General features: G+C 48.8%; 1 protein-coding gene across 1 annotated transcript; it reads right to left on the bottom strand.

Annotated features, from left to right (window-relative positions):
* Positions 1–1283: 1283 nt before the first annotated feature.
* Positions 1284–20747, bottom strand: LY6G6F (lymphocyte antigen 6 family member G6F). Its single transcript, XM_081853854.1, has 6 exons — positions 20303–20747; positions 17276–17536; positions 14528–14851; positions 9321–9459; positions 5875–5912; positions 1284–1622 (listed from the first exon to the last, which is right to left on the bottom strand). Exons 1-6 carry the CDS (start codon positions 20409–20411, stop codon positions 1570–1572), a joined length of 924 nt encoding a protein of 307 aa, XP_081709980.1. The 5' UTR covers positions 20412–20747; the 3' UTR covers positions 1284–1569.
* Positions 20748–21312: the final 565 nt, after the last annotated feature.

Here is a 21312-nt window from a genome sequence, read left to right as displayed (position 1 = left end):
GCACCTGGTGGGGGGGATTCCTCTTCCACACAGGGGTCATGAAAGCTGCCAACTTCTTCCATGACCCCAGCTTCTGTGCCTTTAACAGCAGCTTGGCTGGTCCTTATTGTCAAGCGACGATGCTCACGATCGTGCTCTGAAAAGCTCCACACATTGATGAACCGGAAAAATAAAAATGCAGCTCCCTTTCATGATCGAAGACATGTATAAACTTTGTGTAGAAACATAAACTTGCCATGGACAAATTTAACATTTTTTGGAATTCATTTTTATAAATACCGTATTAGATTAAGGTCTGGTTAACTACAATAACAAATTTCTCCCCTTTCTTGCAATGCACACAATATTTCTTTGTTTGCTTGTTTTCAACATAGGTACTATTTCTTATTTCTTCTTCGTTTTTGTGATTCTGTGCACTTGTAATTTCGTACTTTTTATTTTTCAATAAAGAATATATATTTTTAAAAACTTCACGTGCTGACATATAGGATTATATTCAAGGTAAGTTAAAGCCACTTAGCAGTGCACCTGTTCCAATAGTGAAATGTTTAGTGGCAGTGGGACATTGCTGGAAGAAGAAGAAGAAGAAGAAGAAGAAGAAGAAGAAGAAGAAGAAGAGGAGGAGGAGGAGGAGGAGGAGGAGGAGGAGGAGGAGGAGGAGGAGTTTGGACTTGATATTCCACCTTTCACTCCCCTTAAGGAGTCTCAAAGCGGCTCACAATCTCCTTTCCCTTCCTCCCCCACAACAAACACTCTGTAAGGTGAGTAGGCTGAGAGACTTCAGAGAAGTGTGACTGGCCCAAGGTCACCCAGCAGCTGCATGTGGAGGAGCGGAGACGTGAACCCGGTTCCCCAGATTACGAGTCCACTGCTCTTAACCACTACACCACGCATAAGCAGGGTGCCTTTCCACACTTTCCTTCCCCCCCCCCCGTTTTTTTCCAGGCATTTTTAAAGCTCTGTGTCTGAGCTCCACCCCACCCCCCAGAGCTTTCCCCACGAAAACCTGCTTTTTAAAGCTGAAGCACAACAATGGCAATTTCTGGTTTTGTGCGGATTACAGTTTGGATTACAGTTCCGCGGATTCAACAGTAAATAGCAGGTTTTCGCTGAGCAAAAAGGAAAAAAAGGGGAGCTCAGACACAGAGCTTCAAAGTGCACACCTGTGTGTGGAAGGAGCGAGGTAAAAGATACGTGTGGCTACGCCCTAACTGTTAACAGTACAACCGCTCCTGAAATCCTGATGCTGAAAGGATGGCCTCCCCGAATATTCGACATGAGACCAGGCAGGAAACTGCTTTCAATGAAAAACGGAGAGAGATAATAAGATTGCTTGCAGGGAGAATTGCTTTCTGTGCCCGATCCTTCCACCTACGAGCATTATGCAGAAATCTAGGGAAGGTTTGGCAAGGTGGAAAGTCTTCCCTGGAAGGACAGATAAAATCAGATGCCTGGAAAAAGTTGATGCCGGAGGGTCATAACAGCATACAAGCTCCACTGCGTCTGGTCCAGGATTAGCTGAGTCATTGGGAACCAAAGGCTTTCCTTCGCCACAGCAGGCATCTCTCATCAGGTCCTGACATTCACATAGACTTGTGATGTGCCGTCCAACTTGGAAACATCTGTGAAATGACAGAGGGATGAGTCATTCTGTTTTTCACCTGTGTACGCTCTGGGCTTCACAATCAAAATCCCGTGCAAGGTAATTATATCAAAACAAGGGGTGTTTGCCACAGCCAGATTCAATTACGCAATTGGTCGTGTATGCTTGGTTTGCAAAATGCTTTACAGTGGTACCTCGGGTTACAGACGCTTCAGGCTACAGATGCTTCAGGTTACAGACTCCGCTAACTCAGAAATAGTACCTCGGGTTAAGAACTTTGCTTCAGGATGAGAACAGAAATTGCACGGGGGTGGCGGGAGGCCCCATGAGCTAAAGTGGTACCTCAGTTTAAGAACAGTTTCAGGTTAAGAATGGACCTCCAGAACGAATTAACTTCTTAACCTGAGGTTCCCCTGTATTCTGCTCAGAATTTGGGGGAGGGATAATCAACTATTATCTGCTTCCGTTTTGAAAAGAAAAAGAAAACGTTTCTCTGATGTTTCTCTCAGTGCTGAAGTCTGATCACAAATTTCACATCCACTGTGCGATGGAATTGCAGAACTCACAGAGACACGGGAACTAAAACATTTCTGTTCTCAAAAACCCTCTAACAAAACACATAGTGTGGCTCATAGGCAGACACAGAAACAATAAACTATTATCCTACCCCAGGCATGCAGATGCACACCACGTATTCAAACCGCATGACTTCCCCCAAAGAATTCTGGGAACTGTATAGTTCCTACCTCCAAGCTACAAATCTCAGTACTCTTGACAAATTACAGTTCCCAGGATTCTGTGGGGGAAGAAGCTATGTGCTTGAAAAGTATGAAGTATGCTTGAGTTTAGGGACGCGGGTGGCGCTGTGGGTTAAACCACAGAGCCTAAGACTTGCCGATCAGAAGGTCAGCAGTTCAAATCCCCACAACGGGGTAAGCTCCCGTTGCTCGGTCCCTGCTCCTGCCAACCTAGAAGTTCGAAAGCACGTCAAAGTGCAAGTAGATAAATAGGTACCGCTCTGGCGGGAAGGTAAACGGCATTTCTGTGCGCTGCTCTGGTTCACCAGAAGCGTCTTAGTCATGCTGGCCACATGACCCGGAAGCTGTACGCCGGCTCCCTCAGCCAATAAAGCGAGATGAGCGCCGCAACCCCAGAGTCGGCCACGACTGGACCTAATGGTCAGGGGTCCCCTTTACCTTTACCTGTGCTTGAGTCTAGTTCACACAGAAAGCAGATGCAGTTCATGAACAGGGCTGGGCCACTTCAGAGGGAGGTGGGGGATTGCGTAGCTGGACGCTCTCCCACTTAAAAAATAAACGGACTTGAGGAAAACCGTTTCTAGGATAACCTCTCACTATTTTTAGTTCTGTATGTGCTGTGATTTATTTATTTTTTAACTGAGAAACCATGCATGCCCCTATCTGCAATCTGGCACACAGCACAGTGCAGGGACAATTTTACCGCCTCATCATTATTTGTGCATAGTCGGTCTGACTTGCCAAACACTCCCACCTATTGGATCACAAAATTCTGGCACCCAATACTACTTATAGTATAGGTATACTATAAGTATACAACTTATTAGGGACTCGGGTGGCGCTGTGGGTTAAACCACAGAGCCTAGGACTTGCTGATCAGAAGGTCGGCGGTTCGAATCCCCGCGACGGGGTAAGCTCCCGTTGCTCAGTCCTTGCTCCTGCCAACCTAGCAGTTCGAAAGCACCTCAAAGTGCAAGTAGATCAATAGGTACCGCTCCGGCGGGAAGGTGAACGGCGTCTCCATGCGCTGCTCTGGTTCACCAGAAGCGGCTTAGTCATGCTGGCCACATGACCTGTGTATGCCGGCTCCCTTGGCCAATAAAGTGAGATGAGCGCCGTAACCCCAGAGTCGGTCACGACTGGACCTAATGGTCAGGGGTCCCTTTACCTTTTTATACTACTTATTTTTTTCACTCTTCAGCAGAAGAGGCAGGAGGACTCCCGCATGTAGCAGTGGAGCATGGAAAACCGCCATCTAGAGTAGGACTGTCTACCCTGACTGGCAGTTCCTCTACGGGGTTTCAGGCAGGGGGTCTCTGCCAGTCCTACCTGCAGACGCAAAGGAATGAAGCCAGGATCTTCGACTCAACGAACACTGGGATTTGGCAGTACCCCAGGGCTGGCGTACCACATTTCGAAATGAGTGAAACAATAAGCATGTTCATCGAAAGAGCCCCCTACACAACCCAGAGGCTAAAATTCCTCTGTCTCCTATCCTACCATTGGACTGTTAGGATATTGATGTTCTGTTCCGCCTTAAGAGGAACAGATATGTGGAGCTGTTGTAGTTCACATGTCTGTTTACTTCCAGCACAATCTGCTGGGAGCTTCAGTTGTACAGTGGTACCTTCGGTTACATACGCTTCAGGTTACACACGCTTCAGGTTACAGACTCCACTAACCCAGAAATAGTACCTTGGGTTAAGAACTTTGCTTCAGGGTGAGAACAGAAATCGCACGGTGGCGGCAGCGTGAGGCCCCATTAGCTAAAGTGGTGTTTTGGGTTAAGAACAGTTTCAGGTTAAGAACGGACCTCCAGAACGAATTAAGTTCTTAACCTGAGGTAACCTGTACATTGCTTTTGAAATGCTGTTTTGCTTGGACACAGAGGGAAGAAGACATGTTTTCCCTTTGTCCTGCTGCTGAATAAAAGCTGTAAATATTCTTACACATGTCTCTGTCCGCTACTTCCGCTGCAAAGGGTTCTTATCTCTGCTGGCTTGCGTCCTCAGTCTCTCAAGGTTTCTGAGGCTTGAGTCTCAGTTTTGATGCTGTTCTGAGAACCGGAGTTTCGCCCAGTTGCCGGCAGGTGGCTGGAGCCAGCTGGGGGCCTGCCAATTGCCCCCGTCTCCTGGCAGCATCCCAACAACAGGGTTATGGGCCCAGATCCATGGCGCTTACACGAGCGTAAGGCTGCTCATGGCTGCAATCCGACCCGGCAGAGACAGGGGTACGTGAAGCGAATTGTCCCGGCCGAGGCGAGAGGGCTTTTGATGTCCGTGCCAAGACGCAATTAGGCTGAAGATAAGCCTCGTACTGCGAGGGTCAACCCACAACCCTCCCTGCTCCAACTCACTAGAACTCTCCCCTAGCCAACCCAGAATTCCTTGCTCCAGCTGCATTACCAGCCATACTTTCCTTTGCACTTCCACCCCAAATAATAATAATAATAATAATAATAATAATAATAATAATAATAATGTTTACCGTATTTTTCCGTGTATATATTCCCATGTATAAGAAGCCCCCTATTTTGGGGGACTCCAAATTAAGAGAATGAATGGGGGGAGATGGCCCAGAGTTGTTGAGCTTTTTTTCCGGGGGGTGGCCCAGACATTCTGGAGCTTTTTTTAGGGGGGATTGCCAAAAATCGCTCACCTGACTGACATATGCTGCCACTAGCACATGTCGCAAAAGCCACCAATCGTCTGCCCCCTCACTGGCAGAAGCCGCCAATCGCCCGCCAATCGCGACAGCCAATCAACAACAGCCCTTGCCACAACCACCAATAACACGCCCAGTAGCCGCTGACAAACTCCGGTTTGCGGCAGCAACAAATCACACACCCACTATACACTATCTGGGTATAAGACGACACCCAATTCTTAACATTATTTTTTAATTTAAAAAACCCTTGTCTTATACAGTCATACCTCGGGTTGAAGTAGCTTCGGGATGAATCTTTTCGGGTTGCACTCCACGTTACTTCCAGGTTTCGCCGCTCACGCATGTGCAGTCAAAATTCCATCATGCACGTGCGCGGAAGCGGCAAATCACAACCCATGCATGCGCAGACACACGGACGCGGGTTGTGTTCGCTTCAGGATGCGAACGGGGCTCCGAAACAGATCCCGTTCGCATCCAGAGGTGCCACTGTACACGGAAAAGTATGGTATATGCCAACCATCTGATCGGGTTGTCCCAGCCACTCTGCCAGGCTCCCCAACAAAATATTACAAACACTATAACTACAATAACATATTGTAACATCCACACAATATCTTTTTTTCCTGTTTTGTTTTGTTTTGTTTTGTTTTGTTTTCCAAATGGGTGCTATTTCTTGCTGCTGCTTCTTGTTTGTGTCTTACTCTGCGCACTTGTAATTTTTGCCCTTTTTACTTTTCAATAAAGAATTAAAAACAAAAGCACAATAAAACGTCAAACATTAAAAACTTCCCTGCCTTCAGATGTCAAAACATCCCTGAATGTAGGCACAGATGCCAGGGAACGTACCTTTCCTGAGCTCCTCAAGGTGGGCTGGATGCTTCTGGCTGCAAGGAGAGATGGGAAAGATTGACTCAAAAGGAAAGCAGAAATGCAAGTGTGCCGTCCGGTGTCACCCACTGGCCAGCAGGGCAACTTCCAACAGTACTCAGACTTCCTGTCTCACGCTCACTCAGACACTCACATGATCTACACAAAACGTAGAACAGTCATACCTCGGCTTGAAGTAGCTTCAGGTTGAGCATTTTCAGGTTACACTCCGCGGCAACCCGGAAGTAATGGAACGCGTTACAGTGGTGCCTCGCAAGACGAAATTAATTCGTTCCGCAAGTTTTTTCTTCTTGCGAGTTTTTCGTCTTGCGAAGCACGGTTTCCCATAGGAATGCATTGAAAATCAATTAATGCGTTCCTAGGGAGACCGCCTTCAGACCAGGTCCGGGGACAGTCTTTCCCCAGACCTCTTCTGAAGGCTGGTAGGGGGGGGGAGGACTTTTCTCCCCACCGCCAGGCTTCAGAACAGCCTTCTGAAGGCTGGCGGTGGGAAGAAAAGCCCTTCTCCCGCCGCCAGCCTTCAGAAGAGTTCCTGCAGGGCTGCCTAGGCTGCGAATAGCAGCCTGCTGCCGGGTGCGAGGGACGCTCTGAAGCAGAGCGCCCCTCGCCCAGGGCAGACATCTGCAGCTTGGGGAGCCCTGCAGGACTTCCCCGCAGGGCTCTCCAAGCTGCGGATAGCAGCCTGCTGCCCCGCACGAGGGGCGCTCTTAAGCAGAGCGCCCCTCGCCCGGGGCAGACATCTGCAGCTTGGGGAGCCCTGCCGGACTTCCCCACAGGGCTCTCCAAGCTGCGGATAGCAGCCTGCTGCCCCGCACGAGGGGCGCTCTTAAGCAGAGCGCCCCTCGCGCGCGGCAGACATTCACAGCTTGGGGAGCCCTGCGGGGAACTCTTCTGAAGGCTGGAGGCGGGAGAAGGGCTTTTCTTCCCACCGCCAGCCTTCAGAACAGCCTTCTGAATGTTGGCGGTGGGGAGGAAAAACCCTCCTCCCACCGCAAGCACCGGGAAGAGAGGAGAAGCTGCGCGCCTTCTCCTCTGTTCCCGGACCTCCCACCGCAAGCCTTCAGGACAGGTCCGGGAACAGAGGGGAAGGCGCGCAGCTTCTCCTCTCTTCCCGGGGCTTGCGGTGGGAGGAGGGTTCCCCGCTGTCCCCGGAGATTTCCCTATGGGCTTTCGTTTTGCGAAGCAAGCCCATAGGGAAATTCGTCTTGCGAAGCCGCTAAAAATCGGAAAACCCTTTCGTCTTGCGGGTTTTTCGTTTAGCGAGGCATTCGTCTTGCGGGGCACCACTGTACTTCTGGGTTTTGCCGCTTGCGCATGCTCAAAATGATGTCGAGCACATGCGCAGATGCGGGTTACATTCGCTTCAGGGTGCAAATGGGGCTCCAGAACGGATCCTGTTCGCATCCAGAGGTACCACTGTACAAAAGTACCACTTGCTGGAGCAGCTCAGATAGATAAAAATCCTAACAGTCACATAGGTCTCATTAAAATCACATTTACAGTGGTACCTCGGGTTACAGACTCTCCAGGTTACAGACTCCACTAACCCAGAAATAGTACCTCGGGTTAAGAACTTTACCTCAGGATGAGAACAGAAATCGCGCGGCGGCAGCGCGAGGCCCCATTAGCTAAAGTGCTGCTTCAGGTTAAGAACAGTTTCAGGTTAAGAACGGACCTCCAGAACGAATTAAGTTCTTAACCTGAGGTACCACTGTATACCACTTTAGGGACTCCTCCCAACGAATTCGTAGCTGTAAATGGCAAGCAATTTTGATAGCTGTAAGTTGTTCAAAATGTTTTTTTTTAATATTGTGCTTTAATGCTGTAACCTGCACTGGGGACTTAGGGTGAAGGGAGGGTGGGGAATAAATAAATGGATCGATAGATCACAGAGCTAACATCCTTAACAGTGTGCAGGATCCTCACACGGTTTAAATATCTCCCAGCTTGAAATTGAAAGTGGAATTTTACAGCTGTATCAGAAGAGTTGAAAACAAAGGGGGGTACCTCTCCAGAGTAACTCAACAGAGCCGTAAGGCACAAAAGAAATCAGGAATAATTAATATGGACATAATATTTGATGAAGAATTAAAGGAACAGATGATGGAAATTGAAACCTCACACAGGAAGAAGAAAGGAGAACTTCACTTGCGAACTTACAAACTACTATGTGTGTTAATGCGAATTGAAGTTAATCATTGTAGCTATGGTATAAGGGTTTTTATCAATAATGGGTTGTATTTGGTCTGAGCAATAGCCTGGAGGCAGATTTAAAGGGAATCTGACCTTGACCTACAGCACGTGGGAAGCCACACAAAATTTATAATTGGCTATGAGATTGATTTGTATTTGAATTGGTATTAATATAATATGGCACATTTTGGATTTTTTGTAACTGAAAATTAATTAATTTTTTTAAACAAAAATAAATAAATGTGTGTTAAGTGCAGGGTGTGGGTTGAAGTGACCTGTGTCTGGTGTACAATAGGGGCTAGAAAGCTGTGGCCCAGAAGCCGATTGCAGGCCTTTCTGTGTGGCCCTCAGCACTCTCCCTAGGCTGCCACCCCCTCACCAGTCCTGATTCGAACCCCAAGTGGCTGGGATGTTCCCTTGAAGTCGGGTGAGGCCTCTTCCCTCTTTCAGTGGAGGCCACCATGGGGTGCAGGGGTGAGTACATCAACTACCCTACTGTGGTAAAATGTACATTTCTTGAGATGCCCAGTTTTGCCTCCAACCCTGCCTACCACTGAATAGGAGCAACATTTGTGCCTTTTCCTCCTAGAAGAAGTGCTCCAACCAGTCCGGCTTTTTCTGCACCTTTCCCAACTCTGCAATTCCCTTTTTGAGATGCTGTGATCAGACCCATATACACTTTTTCCAAATGTGGTAGCCACAGAGATTTGCACAATGGCATGACAGTTTCAATGTTTTTTAATCCTTTTCCTTCTTACATTTCATGCAAGTTCCCTGGGTCAGCTCGCCATCTTGCTCCTCGCTGGGTCCTTCAGACCAGCTATCTGCCTCTTTTTTTGAAAAAGTTACCGTTAATAAACCAGCATGAGGACACTGTGCACTCAGAACACACAAATGCCACCAACGCTTTGCAGAGGTGGTGACGTCCCAGGTGCTGGCCAGTAGCCACTCTCTGCAGCTGACTTTTCCTGGCTCAAACCGACCGTGTTGGGAATGAGCAGAACTGGTTCTACAGGACTTAATGCAGCTCGGGGAAAGTTTCGTTTGTATTGAATGCAACGAGGACTCTTTGAAACCAGCCCCGCTTGGTTTCCTAGCTCTGTACCATCTTTTCTGACCAACAACAACTCCCTATGACCTCGATCCAAGGTCTTCCCTTCTTCCCTTCCTCTTGATGCTCACCAGCCTGGTCAGGACAATTCTCCACTTACCGACAGCTTCTCCATAGCAGCACTCCCAGCACGAATATGATTAGAAACTGCAGCGTGACACAAACAGCCAGCGGGATCCAGGTGCCCCCATTTCCTTCACTTTCTGGACATGGAGGCGTTAAGCAACCTTTTACTTTTCCTACAGGAGAGAACAAGACCATGAAATCCTGGCTCCAGCTTCTCCCCACAGTGCACCAGAGAAGGTTTCCAACCTTTTGATTCCCAAAATGTTGGTACAGTGATACCTTGGGTTACAGACGCTTCAGGTTACAGACACTTCAGGTTACAGACTCCGCTAACCCAGAAATAGTCCCTCGGGTTAAGAACTTTACCTCAGGATGAGAACAGAAATCGCACAGTGGCAGCAGGAGGCCCCATTGGCTAAAGTGGTACCTCAGGTTAAGATTAGTTTCAGGTTAAGAACGGACCTCCAGAACAAATTAAGTTCTTAACCCGAGGTACCACAGTACTAGAGTGTCAGGATCAGGTCAGCGATAAAATGCCCAGTGCCTTAGAAGTTAACTCTTTATTCAAAGAAACCAGAACAGTGCAGGCCTTGGGATCACAGCAACCCTTCCCAGTAGGGAGTGAATGTCCCCATCGCTCTCTACAGCTCCTCTCCTGGGTCCTTCCCCAACAATCTGAGGCTCCTTCATCTTCTCTCTCGTTGTTCTTCCCATTTCATGCCTCTTCTGGTCCTGAGAGACCAGGGGGAAGACGAGCTTGTCACAGCAGGAGGGAGAGATTCCTTGGCTTCTTCACCACTCTGCCTCTTTGCCCCCTTCCTCTCCAGCCTCCGCTTCTGCCTCTGATTCTGGGCTGCTCTCTGCCACAGACTCTCCCTGCTTACTAAACCCTCTTACCTTTTCAGCTTCCCACACCTCCGCCTCCCAGTCTTCCCCTTCTGACCGCTCACCGTTGTCCCACCACCAAGCCTCTGTGTCATGCGTGGAGAGTCTGCCTCCCCCTTTGGTAACTTCACAGATAAGAATTATCAAGCAGTTTATATTGTACAGTCCTTTTTATTCAGGCATCAGGTCGCAAGCAAAAATCCACTTCCCTCCACAAAGAGAGCAGTTGGCTACTCCAATTCTTCCATTCTTCCCCCTTCCATCTTCGGCAACATCCTGTTCACCAACAGGAAGTTCCTCCTCCTCCCCTCTGCACCCTTTGTTCTCTAATATATTCGGATCTCCTAGTTCGTGGAGAGGGAGGGTCCTGCACAGTCTCGAATAACGTCTCTGCTATCTGTACCCTCCCTTCTTTTTCTCTTGTCACTATCTCGTAGCTAGGCAGCTCCTGTCTAATCTGCTCTGTGTCTGTGTCTCCCTCTGCTTCTGAGACTGCTGGAAACAAGGGGTGGTAAGTCTCTCTCTCCCCCCCCCCCGCTCCTCTTTTGAGGGAAGCTGATCTGCCTGAACATGCATTCCCCAATCCTCTGCTTTCCCTGACACTCTGGCTCTGAGCCTTTTCCCCCAGGGGGTTCCCTTGGGGGTTCCCCAGCTGATTCCTCCCATCAATCCCCTTTGCCCAGCCAGTATATGACATTGAGCAGGGAACAGCGTAGGAAGCTGCCTTACACTAGGGTTACCAGAGGTCCCTGTTTCCCGGGGACAGTCCCCAGATTTGCAAATAAGTCCGTGGATAAATTCCATCCCCGGAATGTCCCCGGATTTCATCTCATGTCCCTGGGAAACGCAGCAGCGGCAGTCTCAGCAGCCCGGAGCACTTGGCTCTGGCTGGCTTCAGGAGCTGCTGAGAAGTCCCCATAGGATGGAGGTGCAGGGGCTCGAAGATGCAGCTTCCGGGCTGCCTCCACCTTCCCTGACCCCAGCAACTGAGCTGTGAAGGGACGCTTCATGCTGCCTATCCAAGCAGCCTCCCAACTCCTACTTGCGTGCAAGCAGGAGCAGAGGGGATCTCTCAGCTGTGAAGGCAGGCTTCACGCTGCCTATCAGAGCTTGCGTGGGAGCAGGAGCGGGGCAGGGACCTCTCAGTTAGGCAACAGGAAGCTTCCCTTCCCAGCTGAGGGCTCCCTGCCCCCTCCTGCTTGCACGCAAGTTGGAATGCTATTGGGGCTGCTCTGATGGGAAGGGAGGCATTGCACTGCCTTCCCCACCCCCTCCTGCTTGCATGCAAGTAGGAGCTGGGATGGGACTGCTCCGAAAGGCAGTGTAAAGCCTCAGCTGAGGGATAGAATCATAGAATCCTAGAATCATAGAGTTGGAAGAGACCACAAGGGCCATCGAGTCCAACCCCCTGCCAAGCAGGAAACACCATCAGAGCATTCCTGACATATGGTTGTCAAGCCTCTGCTTAAAGACCTCCAAAGAAGGAGACTCCACCACACTCCTTGGCAGCAAATTCCACTGTCAAACAGCTCTTACTGTCAGGAAGTTCTTCCTAATGTTTGGGTGGAATCTTCTTTCTTGTAGTTGGGAACCATTGCTCCGTGTCCGCTTCTCTGGAGCAGCAGAAAACAACCTTTCTCCCTCCTCTATGTGACATCCTTTTATATATTTGAACATGGCTATCATATCACCCCTTAACCTCCTCTTCTCCAGGCTAAACATGCCCAGCTCCCTTAGCCGTTCCTCCTGCTTGCATGCAAGCAGGAATGGGATTGGGGCTGCTTTGATGGGAAGGGAGGCATCGTGCTTCTTGAGTCTCACCGCACTCCTCCGCCTTTCATGCCTGACCCACCCTGCACCACTTCCCCCCACCACCACCATCACCATCAAAGAGCCTGGGGCTGCCCAGGCTCCTGGAGAAAGGAGATAGAAGCCTCGGAGGAAGGGGAAACAGGTAGTTGAGGTCAAGGCGGCGGCCCCTCTGCCACCGCTATCACTGCAGCATCAACGCCCCGAACATGTAGTAATTAATTAATTAATTAATTAATTAAAGTGTCCCCAGATTCATTGAAAAAAAAATCTGGTAACCTTACCTTACACCAAGTTAGATCATTGGTCCACTTAGCTTAGTACTGCCTACACTGGCTGGCAGCAGCAGGTTTCAGGCAGGGGACAGTCCTATTCCTATCTGGTGACTAAACCTGGGACCTTCTGCATGCAAAGCAGGTGCTCTGTTACTGAACTAGGGGATCCTTTCCAGAATACCGTTACTATTAAACAATACAGTGTTGACCAGCTGATGCATTAGTGGGAGACACTACAGGTATTCAAACATTTCATCTAGATGTCTTTTTTATTGTGCATTAATGGTGATTTTTGCTCATGGTAGTTTTGAAGTAGTTCTATATTATCCTGCTCTCACTACAGCTTGCACCTGCAAATGTTTTGGGACAGACACACGGCTGTTTCCAGTTGGTTGCATGTTCCACGCACTTTCCTGATAAAATCCCATTAACTTTTCATATCACGAACATTCCAGAGGTTTTGTTTTGTTTTGTTTTGTCCCGTTTTGTTGTTTGTGTAATTCAAAAGTGCACCCCTAGATGGCAATGGCACCATAAGTAACGCTACTAGCAGAACACTGCAGAACTAACAAAGCAGAATTATGTGTGGATGGTCTGGAATAAATCTAACCGAATGCAAGATGGCTACATACACACCAAGTGCAGGTAACTTGCAACTTATGCACATTTAACTTGTGCACATGCAGCTTCATGCACTTGGCAAAAAAATAAAAAGTAAAAGGGTTCAGAAAGTGAGTGAGCGTCCAGGGGAAAAGACCTTTGCAATCCCACCCACCACTGAATACAAACAATTTTTGCTTTACATGCTAACCTCCAGAATCCTCCAGAAAAACAATGTCTCAAAGGACCTGTTGATGGCATTTTACCATTGTACTGTGGAGAGTATATTAGCTTATGGTCTGTGTGTGTGGTTTCGGAGCTGCACGGCCAGGGGAAAAAAAATGCTGCCCAGGGTTGTAAAGACTTCAGAGAGAATAATTGGGTGCACTCTTCCCACCTTGGATCAAATCTATGCTGTCAGGTGCCATAAGAAAGCTGCAGAGATAGCGCAGGATAGTGCGCACCCCGGAAATGGTCTCTTTCAGCTTCTGCCTTCTGGAAGAAGGTACAGGGTTATAAAGACCAGGACTAGCCGCCTGAGAAACAGTTTCTATGCAAATGCAATTCTGGTTCTAAACGCAGCATAAGGAGTCTCTATAGTATATTGTATTTTAAAATGGGGTTTCAGGGTTTTTAGGGGGTTTTGAACGTTTTATGTAGATTTTTTAAATTTCATTGTTCTGTATGGGACAACGACAACAAAGATATTGTATCGTATCATATCGTATCGTAACCCCGGAACGCAATCCCCGCCCAAGTTGAGAGTCACCTATATTTAAAGCACATTCCTACCCCAAGAATCCTGCGAACAGTAGTTTACCCCTCACAAAGCTGTATTTCTCAGCACCCTTAAAAAAACTACAGTTCCCAACATTCTCTGGGGTGTGTGGAAATCTGCTTTAAATGTAAGATGTGCAAGCAGCCTATTATTGCACCAATAAAGGTAAAAGGTAAAGGATGTCTGGATGGTTAAGTCCAGTCAAAGGCGACCATGGGGTTGCGGTTCTCATCTCGCTTTCAGCCCTAGGGAGCTAGTGTTTGTCCACACACAGCTTTCTGGGTCATGTGGCCAGCATGAGTAAACCACTTCTGGTGCAACGAGACACCATGAGGGAAGCCAGAGCACACAGAAACACTATTTACCTTCCCGCTGCAGTGGTACCTATTTATCTACTTGCACTGCTTTCGAACTGCTAGGTTGGCAGGAGCAGGGACCAAGCAACAGGTGCTCACCCCGTCACGCAGATTCAAACCGCCGACCTTCTGATCGGCAAGCCCAAGAGGCTCAGTGGTTTAGACCACAGCGCCACCTGCTGTTATTGCAACAATAACATATTGCAATCTACAGCCGTGCGGGCATGTAGCCTTTGAAACACACAGGAGTAATTTCTTCACAGGGCGCTTTTGTACACAGCGGTTTGCGACTGTACGCACCTTTGTGCGATAACATCGCCTAAAGCAGCAGCTACTTTCTGTGTTGTCTGTACACAGACTTAGGTGTGTTTTCAAACTAGCGTCAAATGAGGCTCTGTGTTTCCCTCCCCTCGGTTAATGATTCCACAGCCCTTTCAAAAATATTCATACAGTCATCAATATCTCAGAACTTTAGCTACCCCCTCCCTAGAGAGCAGATTCCCTGCAAAGTAGCCCAAATACCTAGAAAGCCCCTTACCTGGAGGAGAGGGCAGCCAACCGCAGCAGCCACACGAATCCTGTTCCCTCCCCGTCAAACGGAAGGTGATCTCCTGCTTCTCAGCAAAGCTGCACTTCAGTCTTCTCTCTTTGGTCTCCTTCCCTTCCCTCAAGCAAATGTGGAGCTGAGATGCCCTGTGACCTTTGAAGATGCTGTAGTCTCTCTCCTTCTCGCCTTGCTGGAGAGCCTTCTTGCCTTCCCACCAGCTCACCACATTATTGTCTAATTTATTGCTCGAGACAGAGCAGCTCAGGACGTAGCACACGAGATCAGACCGTCTGCTCTCCAGCATCCGCTTAGTGCCTGGATGGGAAAGAAGCATCTCTGATGTGCCATGTTCAATTTAAGAAGCATTTGGGACCCGGGCAGGAGGTGGGACGGGCTTAGCGCCTTTCTCTTCGTTGCCAGGGATCCAGGACTCGCTGGTTCAGAGAAGGGAGGGTCCGCCAGGGTAGGACTGGCCTGGTTGTTGTTTAGTCGTTTAGTCGTGTCCGACTCTTCGTGACCCCATGGACCAGAGCACGCCAGGCACTCCTGTCTTCCACTGCCTCTAACAGTTTGGTCAGACTCATGCCGGTAGCTTTGAGAACACTGTCCAACCATCTCGTCCTCTGTCGTCCCCTTCTCCTTGTGTCCTCCATCTTTCCCAACATCAGGGTCTATTCCAGGGAGTCTTCTCTTCTCATGAGGTGGCCAAAGTACTGGAGCCTCAGCTTCAGGATCTGTCCTTCCAGTGAGCACTCAGGGCTGAATTCCTTCAGAATGGATAGGTTTGATCTTCTTGCAGTCCATGGGACTCTCAAGAGTCTCCTCCAGCACCATAATTCAAAAGCATCAATTCTTCGGCAATCAGCCTTCTTTATAGTCCAGCTAGCCAACGCATCATCCCACCAATGGCAGTGGTTATTGGGAATAGGGAACGTAGGAAGTGGCCTTATACTGAGTCAAACCATCGGTCTATCTAGTTCAGCATCGCCTACACTGACTGCCAGGCCCGGCCCTATGATGAGACAGAGCGAGGCAGCCGCCTCAGGCGGCAGATGATGAAAGATACAGAGCAGAGAGCGTTGTTGTGTCACTTTGCCTGCTCTGCCCACCCCCCTCCCGAGCTATCCTGCTGCCCTCAGGTGTGGCAGAGGCATAGGAGCCAACTCCTAGGGGCTGAGGTCTCTTCACAGACACCCAATAAAATATTTGAGGGGGCCGCCCACCCTGCCACAAAGTTAAGAGGCATTGCCATTCAAATGGTGTGTGTATACTGAAAACTAAGATCATGGCCACTGGTTCCATCACCTCCTGGCAAGTAGAAGGGGAAGAAATGGAGGCAGTGAGAGATTTTACTTTCTTGGGCTCCATGATCACTGCAGACGGTGACAGCAGTCACGAAATTAAAAGACGCCTGCTTCTTGGGAGAAAAGCAAGGACAAACCTAGAGAGCATCTTAAAAAGCAGAGACATCACCTTGCCGACAAAGGTCCGTATAGTTAAAGCTATGGTCTTCCCAGTAGTGATGTATGGAAGTGAGAGCTGGACCATCAAGAAGGCTGATCGCCGAAGAATGGATGCTTTTGAATTATGGTGCTGGAGGAGACTCTTGAGAGTCCCATGGACTGCAAGAATATCAAACCTCTCCATTCTGAAGGAAATCAGCCCTGAGTGCTCACTGGAAGGACAGATCCTGAAGCTGAGGCTCCAATACTTTGGCCACCTCATGAGAAGAGAAGACTCCCTGGAGAAGACCCTGATGTTGGGAAAGATGGAGGGCACAAGGAGAAGGGGGCAACAGAGGACAAGATGGTTGGATAGTGTTTTCGAGGTTACCAGCATGAGTTTGACCAAACTGCGGGAGGCAGTGGAAGACAGGAGTGCCTGGCGTGCTCTGGTCCATGGGGTCACGAAGAGTCGGACACGACTAAACGAGTAAACAACAACAACAACATACTGAATATTGTGGCTGATTATGTGGGGTGGGGTTATTATGTACAGTAAGGATTACCTTACTCCACCACTCCCCATATATTTTTATTTTATTTAAGTTGGCACCCCTGGGCAGAGGACAATGCCCTGTGTCCTGTTTCGAAGTAAGATTTAACTTCCAGCCTGGTAGGCTTCTGTACATTTGAGGAGGAGGGGAGGCACCATCTTGTCATTGGCTTCAGGCAGAAAAATGTCTTGGACCGGCCTTGCTGAATAGCAGTGGCACTGCTGGATTTCAGAGAAGGATTTTCCCCAGTCCTGCCTGAAGATGCCACAGATTGAACTGAGCTACAGTCTTATGGCCGTATAGAAAGGGTTCAGAATAAGATAGGAGCTGGGGATTCATCAGTTTAAATGGATTTTATTATTTTTCCATAAGAGAAACAAAGGTAATCAGTGCTCCATGTTATGTACTGAAGTTCTCACCCTGGGCCAGCAGGGGAATACTGTAGATAGTTTTCACTCAGGTCCACATATGCAAATAAGGGATTGAAAGTGACGTTCAGTGGTTGGATAGTTACAGAAAATTGTTACTGTTGCGTTCTAGTGGAGCTCTATATAAGCAAGCTGGCTGAACCCTTCAGTTCAGTTCTGTTCTGGCCTGCGAATAAACAAGAGCTGTTTGAAGAATCGCTGTGTCGTCTGATATGTTCACCCACAACTTAACACTCCATATATTAGGAAAACAGTAACAGGTATGACCGGGACCCTAAGTGCGTTTTCAGTCTCATTTAACGCTGGTCCACTCACCTGTGGTGACCACCAGGTCGTAATAATTGACCGAGCTGCACCAGTATCTGCCATGATCGCTGTCCGTCACATTGCTAAACTGAAGGGAGTAATTTTCAAGCACCCTGAGGCGATCCCAGGCCTCTGGGAGACGAGTCACAGGGCCGTTCCCCCGCTTGGAAAAGAGAAGGGTGGGTCCACTTTGCTGAAGGTACCAAGATAGTTCCCCACGTTCGCCAGGACATGGCAGCTCCAGTGAGGAGCCTTTCTCTGCATATATCACTTGTGGGGAGAGAAGGCTTTGTTAGGCCCCAGAAGATTAGGAGACACAAGAGAGACACTTCAGATGTTTTGGAACACAGCTCACATCACCCAACATGGCCAACAACAAAGGATTTTGGGAGTTTGTAGTCCACCACATCTGGAAGGCACGCCATTGGTAACCCCTGAACTGGCAGTGCCATACCTAACATTAAAAACAGAAGGAGCTGCATTGTTTGGAGTCATCCCATTGGGCTTGGGTGGGGCGGAGCAAGACATTCTCTTAAATTTTTATTTTTTGGTCAGACTTCCCCTGAGCCGTTAGAGAATCTCAGCCCCTCCGCTGGACAATGTTAAGTGAGATGTCCTTCCACAGGTGGAGAATTTCAGCCGACACTGTGGCTCCCACCCAACCGATTTTAAGATTGTCATGGGCTTGGCCTCTGCTCATTACAGCCCTCCTCGTTGAGCCTGTCACCTCCAACATCCACAACTATGCCCTAGCAACAGTGTTTTGTTCAGTATTACAGAGCCAAATCATTCAAACTGAGAGAATTTTTCAGAGACTATTTCCACCCGCTTGCCTTCCCAAGAACCGTTGGAGAAAAAACTCCCTCCCATTCCGCTTGCTTTGAGAACATTTGGCGAAATGTTCCTCCCACACCTTCCGGCCAACTGAAAATAATGTGGAAAAATATGGAAGGCCATTTGCCCAGTGTGGTCCCCAGGGTGAGCCTTAGCCATCCTACAAATAATTCCTTCAAATTATACAATCAGTTTCATTCAGTTAGGGACGCGGGTGGCGCTGTGGCTTAAACCACAGAGCCTAGGACTTGCCGATCAGAAGGTCGGTGGTTCGAATCCCCATGACGGGGTGAGCTCCCGTTGCTCGGTCCCTGCTCCTGCCAACCTAGCAGTTCGAAAGCACCTCAAAGTGCAAGTAGATAAATAGGTATTACTCCGGCGGGAAGATAAACAGCGTTTCTGTGTGCTGCTCTGGTTTGCCAGAAGCGGCTTAGTCCTGCTGGCCACATGACCCGGAAGCTGTATGCCGGCTCCCTCGGCCAGTAAAGCGAGATGAGCGCCACAACCCCAGAGTTGGCCACGACTGGAGCTTGGAAGGGTTCCTGTGGGCAAATTCAGAGCTGGAGCATCCACAGCAGCCTCTCCTTGAAGACGTCTAACAAACTGCTCCCATTGCCAAATTTTTCCTAGCCTTAAAGAGTTTCTCCTACTGCTCAGCTTAAACCTACTCTCCTGCAACCTTAGATCAAGTTCTGCCTTCCAGGGGCAGCAGAAAGCAGGTATTTGCCCTTTTCCACCCAACAGTTCTTCGGGTTTTGGAAAAATCTCTCTGTGTGTGTGTGTCCATCTCACTCGGTCTTTTCTTTCTGCAGTCTTAATAGTCCTTTCCCAGAAGTGTCTCGCCAGGTGATCAATTGCTGCTGTTGTAGCTTCCCGCAGGTGGAAGGTCAGCACACCAGCAGAGCCAATCCCAGACCTTTCAAGATCTCCTACTGTCCAGGATTTACAGGAGCTGTCCTGGTTTCTGATTTGATCCTGGAATGTCCCACTTTTCCTTAGGACATCCCTATTTTCATTGGAGAAATGTTGGAGGGTATGGAGTTATAAACACACACACACACACACACACACACACACACACACACAAACCAAGCCAAGGAGATGAGTAACTATACAACCTTTAGAAGACATCTGAAGGCAGCCCCATATAGGGTTGTTTTTAAATGTTTAATGTTTTATTGTGTTTTTATACACAGTGGTACCTTGGTTCTTGAACTTAATCCATTCTGGGAGTCCGTTTGATTCCCGAAACGGTTCGAAAACCAAGGCGTGGCTTCCGATTGGCTGCAGGAGCTTCTTGCACTCAATCAGAAGCCACTGAAGCCAAGTCGGATGTTCGTCTTCCAAAAAATGTTCGCAAACTGGAACATTCACTTCGAGGTTTCCGGTGTTTGGGAGCCGATTTGTTCAGGAGCCAAGACATTTGTGTACCAAGGTACCACTGTATGTTGGAAGCTGCTCAGAATGGCTGGGACAACCCAGCCAGATGGGCAGGGCATAAATAATACATTTATTATCATTATGATGATGGAATAAAGGTAAAGGGACCCCTGAGCATTAGGTCCAGTCGTGACCGACTCTGGGGTTGTGGTGCTCATCTCGCTTTATTGGCCAAGGGAGCTGGCATACAGCTTCCGGGTCATGTGGCCAGCATGACTAAGCCGCTTCTGGCGAACCAGAGCAGTGCACGGAAACGCTGTTTACCTTCCCGCCGGAGCAGTACCTATCTATCAACTTGCACTTTGACGTGCTTTCGAACTGCTAGGTTGGCAGGAGCAGGGACCGAGCAACGCGAGCTCACCCGGTCACGGGGATTCAAACCGCCGACCTTCTGATCGGCAAGTCCTAGGCTCTGTGGTTTAACCCAGTGGTGATGGAATAGGACGCCCCTATTTTCATCAGAGAAATGTTGGAGGGTATGCAACCCAGTGCTCCTGCTAACATATTTGCACTGTGCCAACCGACCCACCACCTCTCCCCTCTCATGTAAGCAACAGCGACCCACCTGCCAGGAAGCTATGGCAGTTCCCCCACCGCACCCACTAAGCTGCTTCTGACATCTCCCCAGCCGAGCTGCCTGGCACTGCCTCCACCCCCTCCAATCCCAAACATATGCAAACCAGCCCATCACTTCTAGGATTTCATTAACGCCATTACCAAAACAAATGCAATTCAGAAAGCGGGCGGGGAGAGGAATCTTACATTCAGCACTGCCAAGCCGCAAGAAGATGGCAGCCAGAGCAGCAAGGGCCGCCTTGAAATTTCGAGGGCCGACATCCATTTTGGAGGGGAGATGCTTCTGGCAGGACATTGCAGGCAGCAGAATGAGCTCTTCAAGCAGGGCTCTCCTTCTGGGTTCTTATGTGGTGTTTTGTTGACTCATATGCTGTATTTATTTTATTTCTTTCAAACATAAACTGCTGAGGCGTCAAAGGAAGGCAAAGAATACAGACTTCAAGTCATATCTACATCCGACATACCCTGAGGGCACTGGGAATGGCTTATCAATAAGGGCATGATTTTGTTTGTTGTGGGGAAGGCGGAAGTAGCAGGAGGGAGATGATATATATATAGAAAGACCATCAAATGTCCTGTGCAAGGAGTCCTGCTTATTTGGAAGCCAGAATGGTGCTACAGCTAAGTGTTCGACTAGTACATGGGACTGCCAACCTAGCAGTTCAAAAGCACGTCAAAGTGCAAGTAGATAAATAGGTAAACGGGAAGGTAAACAGCGTTTCCGTGCGCTGCTCTGGTTCACCAGAAGTGGCTTAGTCATGCTGGCCACATGACCCGGAAGCTGTACGCCGGCTCCCTCGGCCAATAAAGCGAGATGAGAGCCGCAACCCCAGAGTCAGCCACGACTGGACCTAATGGTCAGGGGTCCCTTTACCTTTTAGGACATGGGAGCCCAAGGTTCCTCACTCAGCATAAAGATTACTGGTGACCTTGAGGTAGCCTAACCTACCTCAAAAGGTTGTTGTGACTGTGATTAGAAAGAAGTGGAGTTTATTGACTGGGGAGGGTGAAGGAGGAAAACACTTCTTATGCTGCAAAAACTATTTATTTCGGAAGTAAGTCCTGCTAAAATCACAGAGCTTATGCCAAGCTATCTGAAAGACCACATTCCCTCATATAAATCTGTCCATGCTTTGAGATCTTCAGGGTAGAGGCCCTTCTCTCAGTCCTGCCACCCTCACAGGCACACTTAGTGG

The sequence above is a fragment of the Podarcis erhardii genome (assembly GCF_964252035.2).
Source record: "Podarcis erhardii genome assembly, chromosome: 2".
NCBI classification, from domain to species: domain Eukaryota; kingdom Metazoa; phylum Chordata; class Lepidosauria; order Squamata; family Lacertidae; genus Podarcis; species Podarcis erhardii.
Note: the sequence above shows the minus strand (reverse complement) of the source record. Positions and strands in the feature narration are given on the sequence as shown.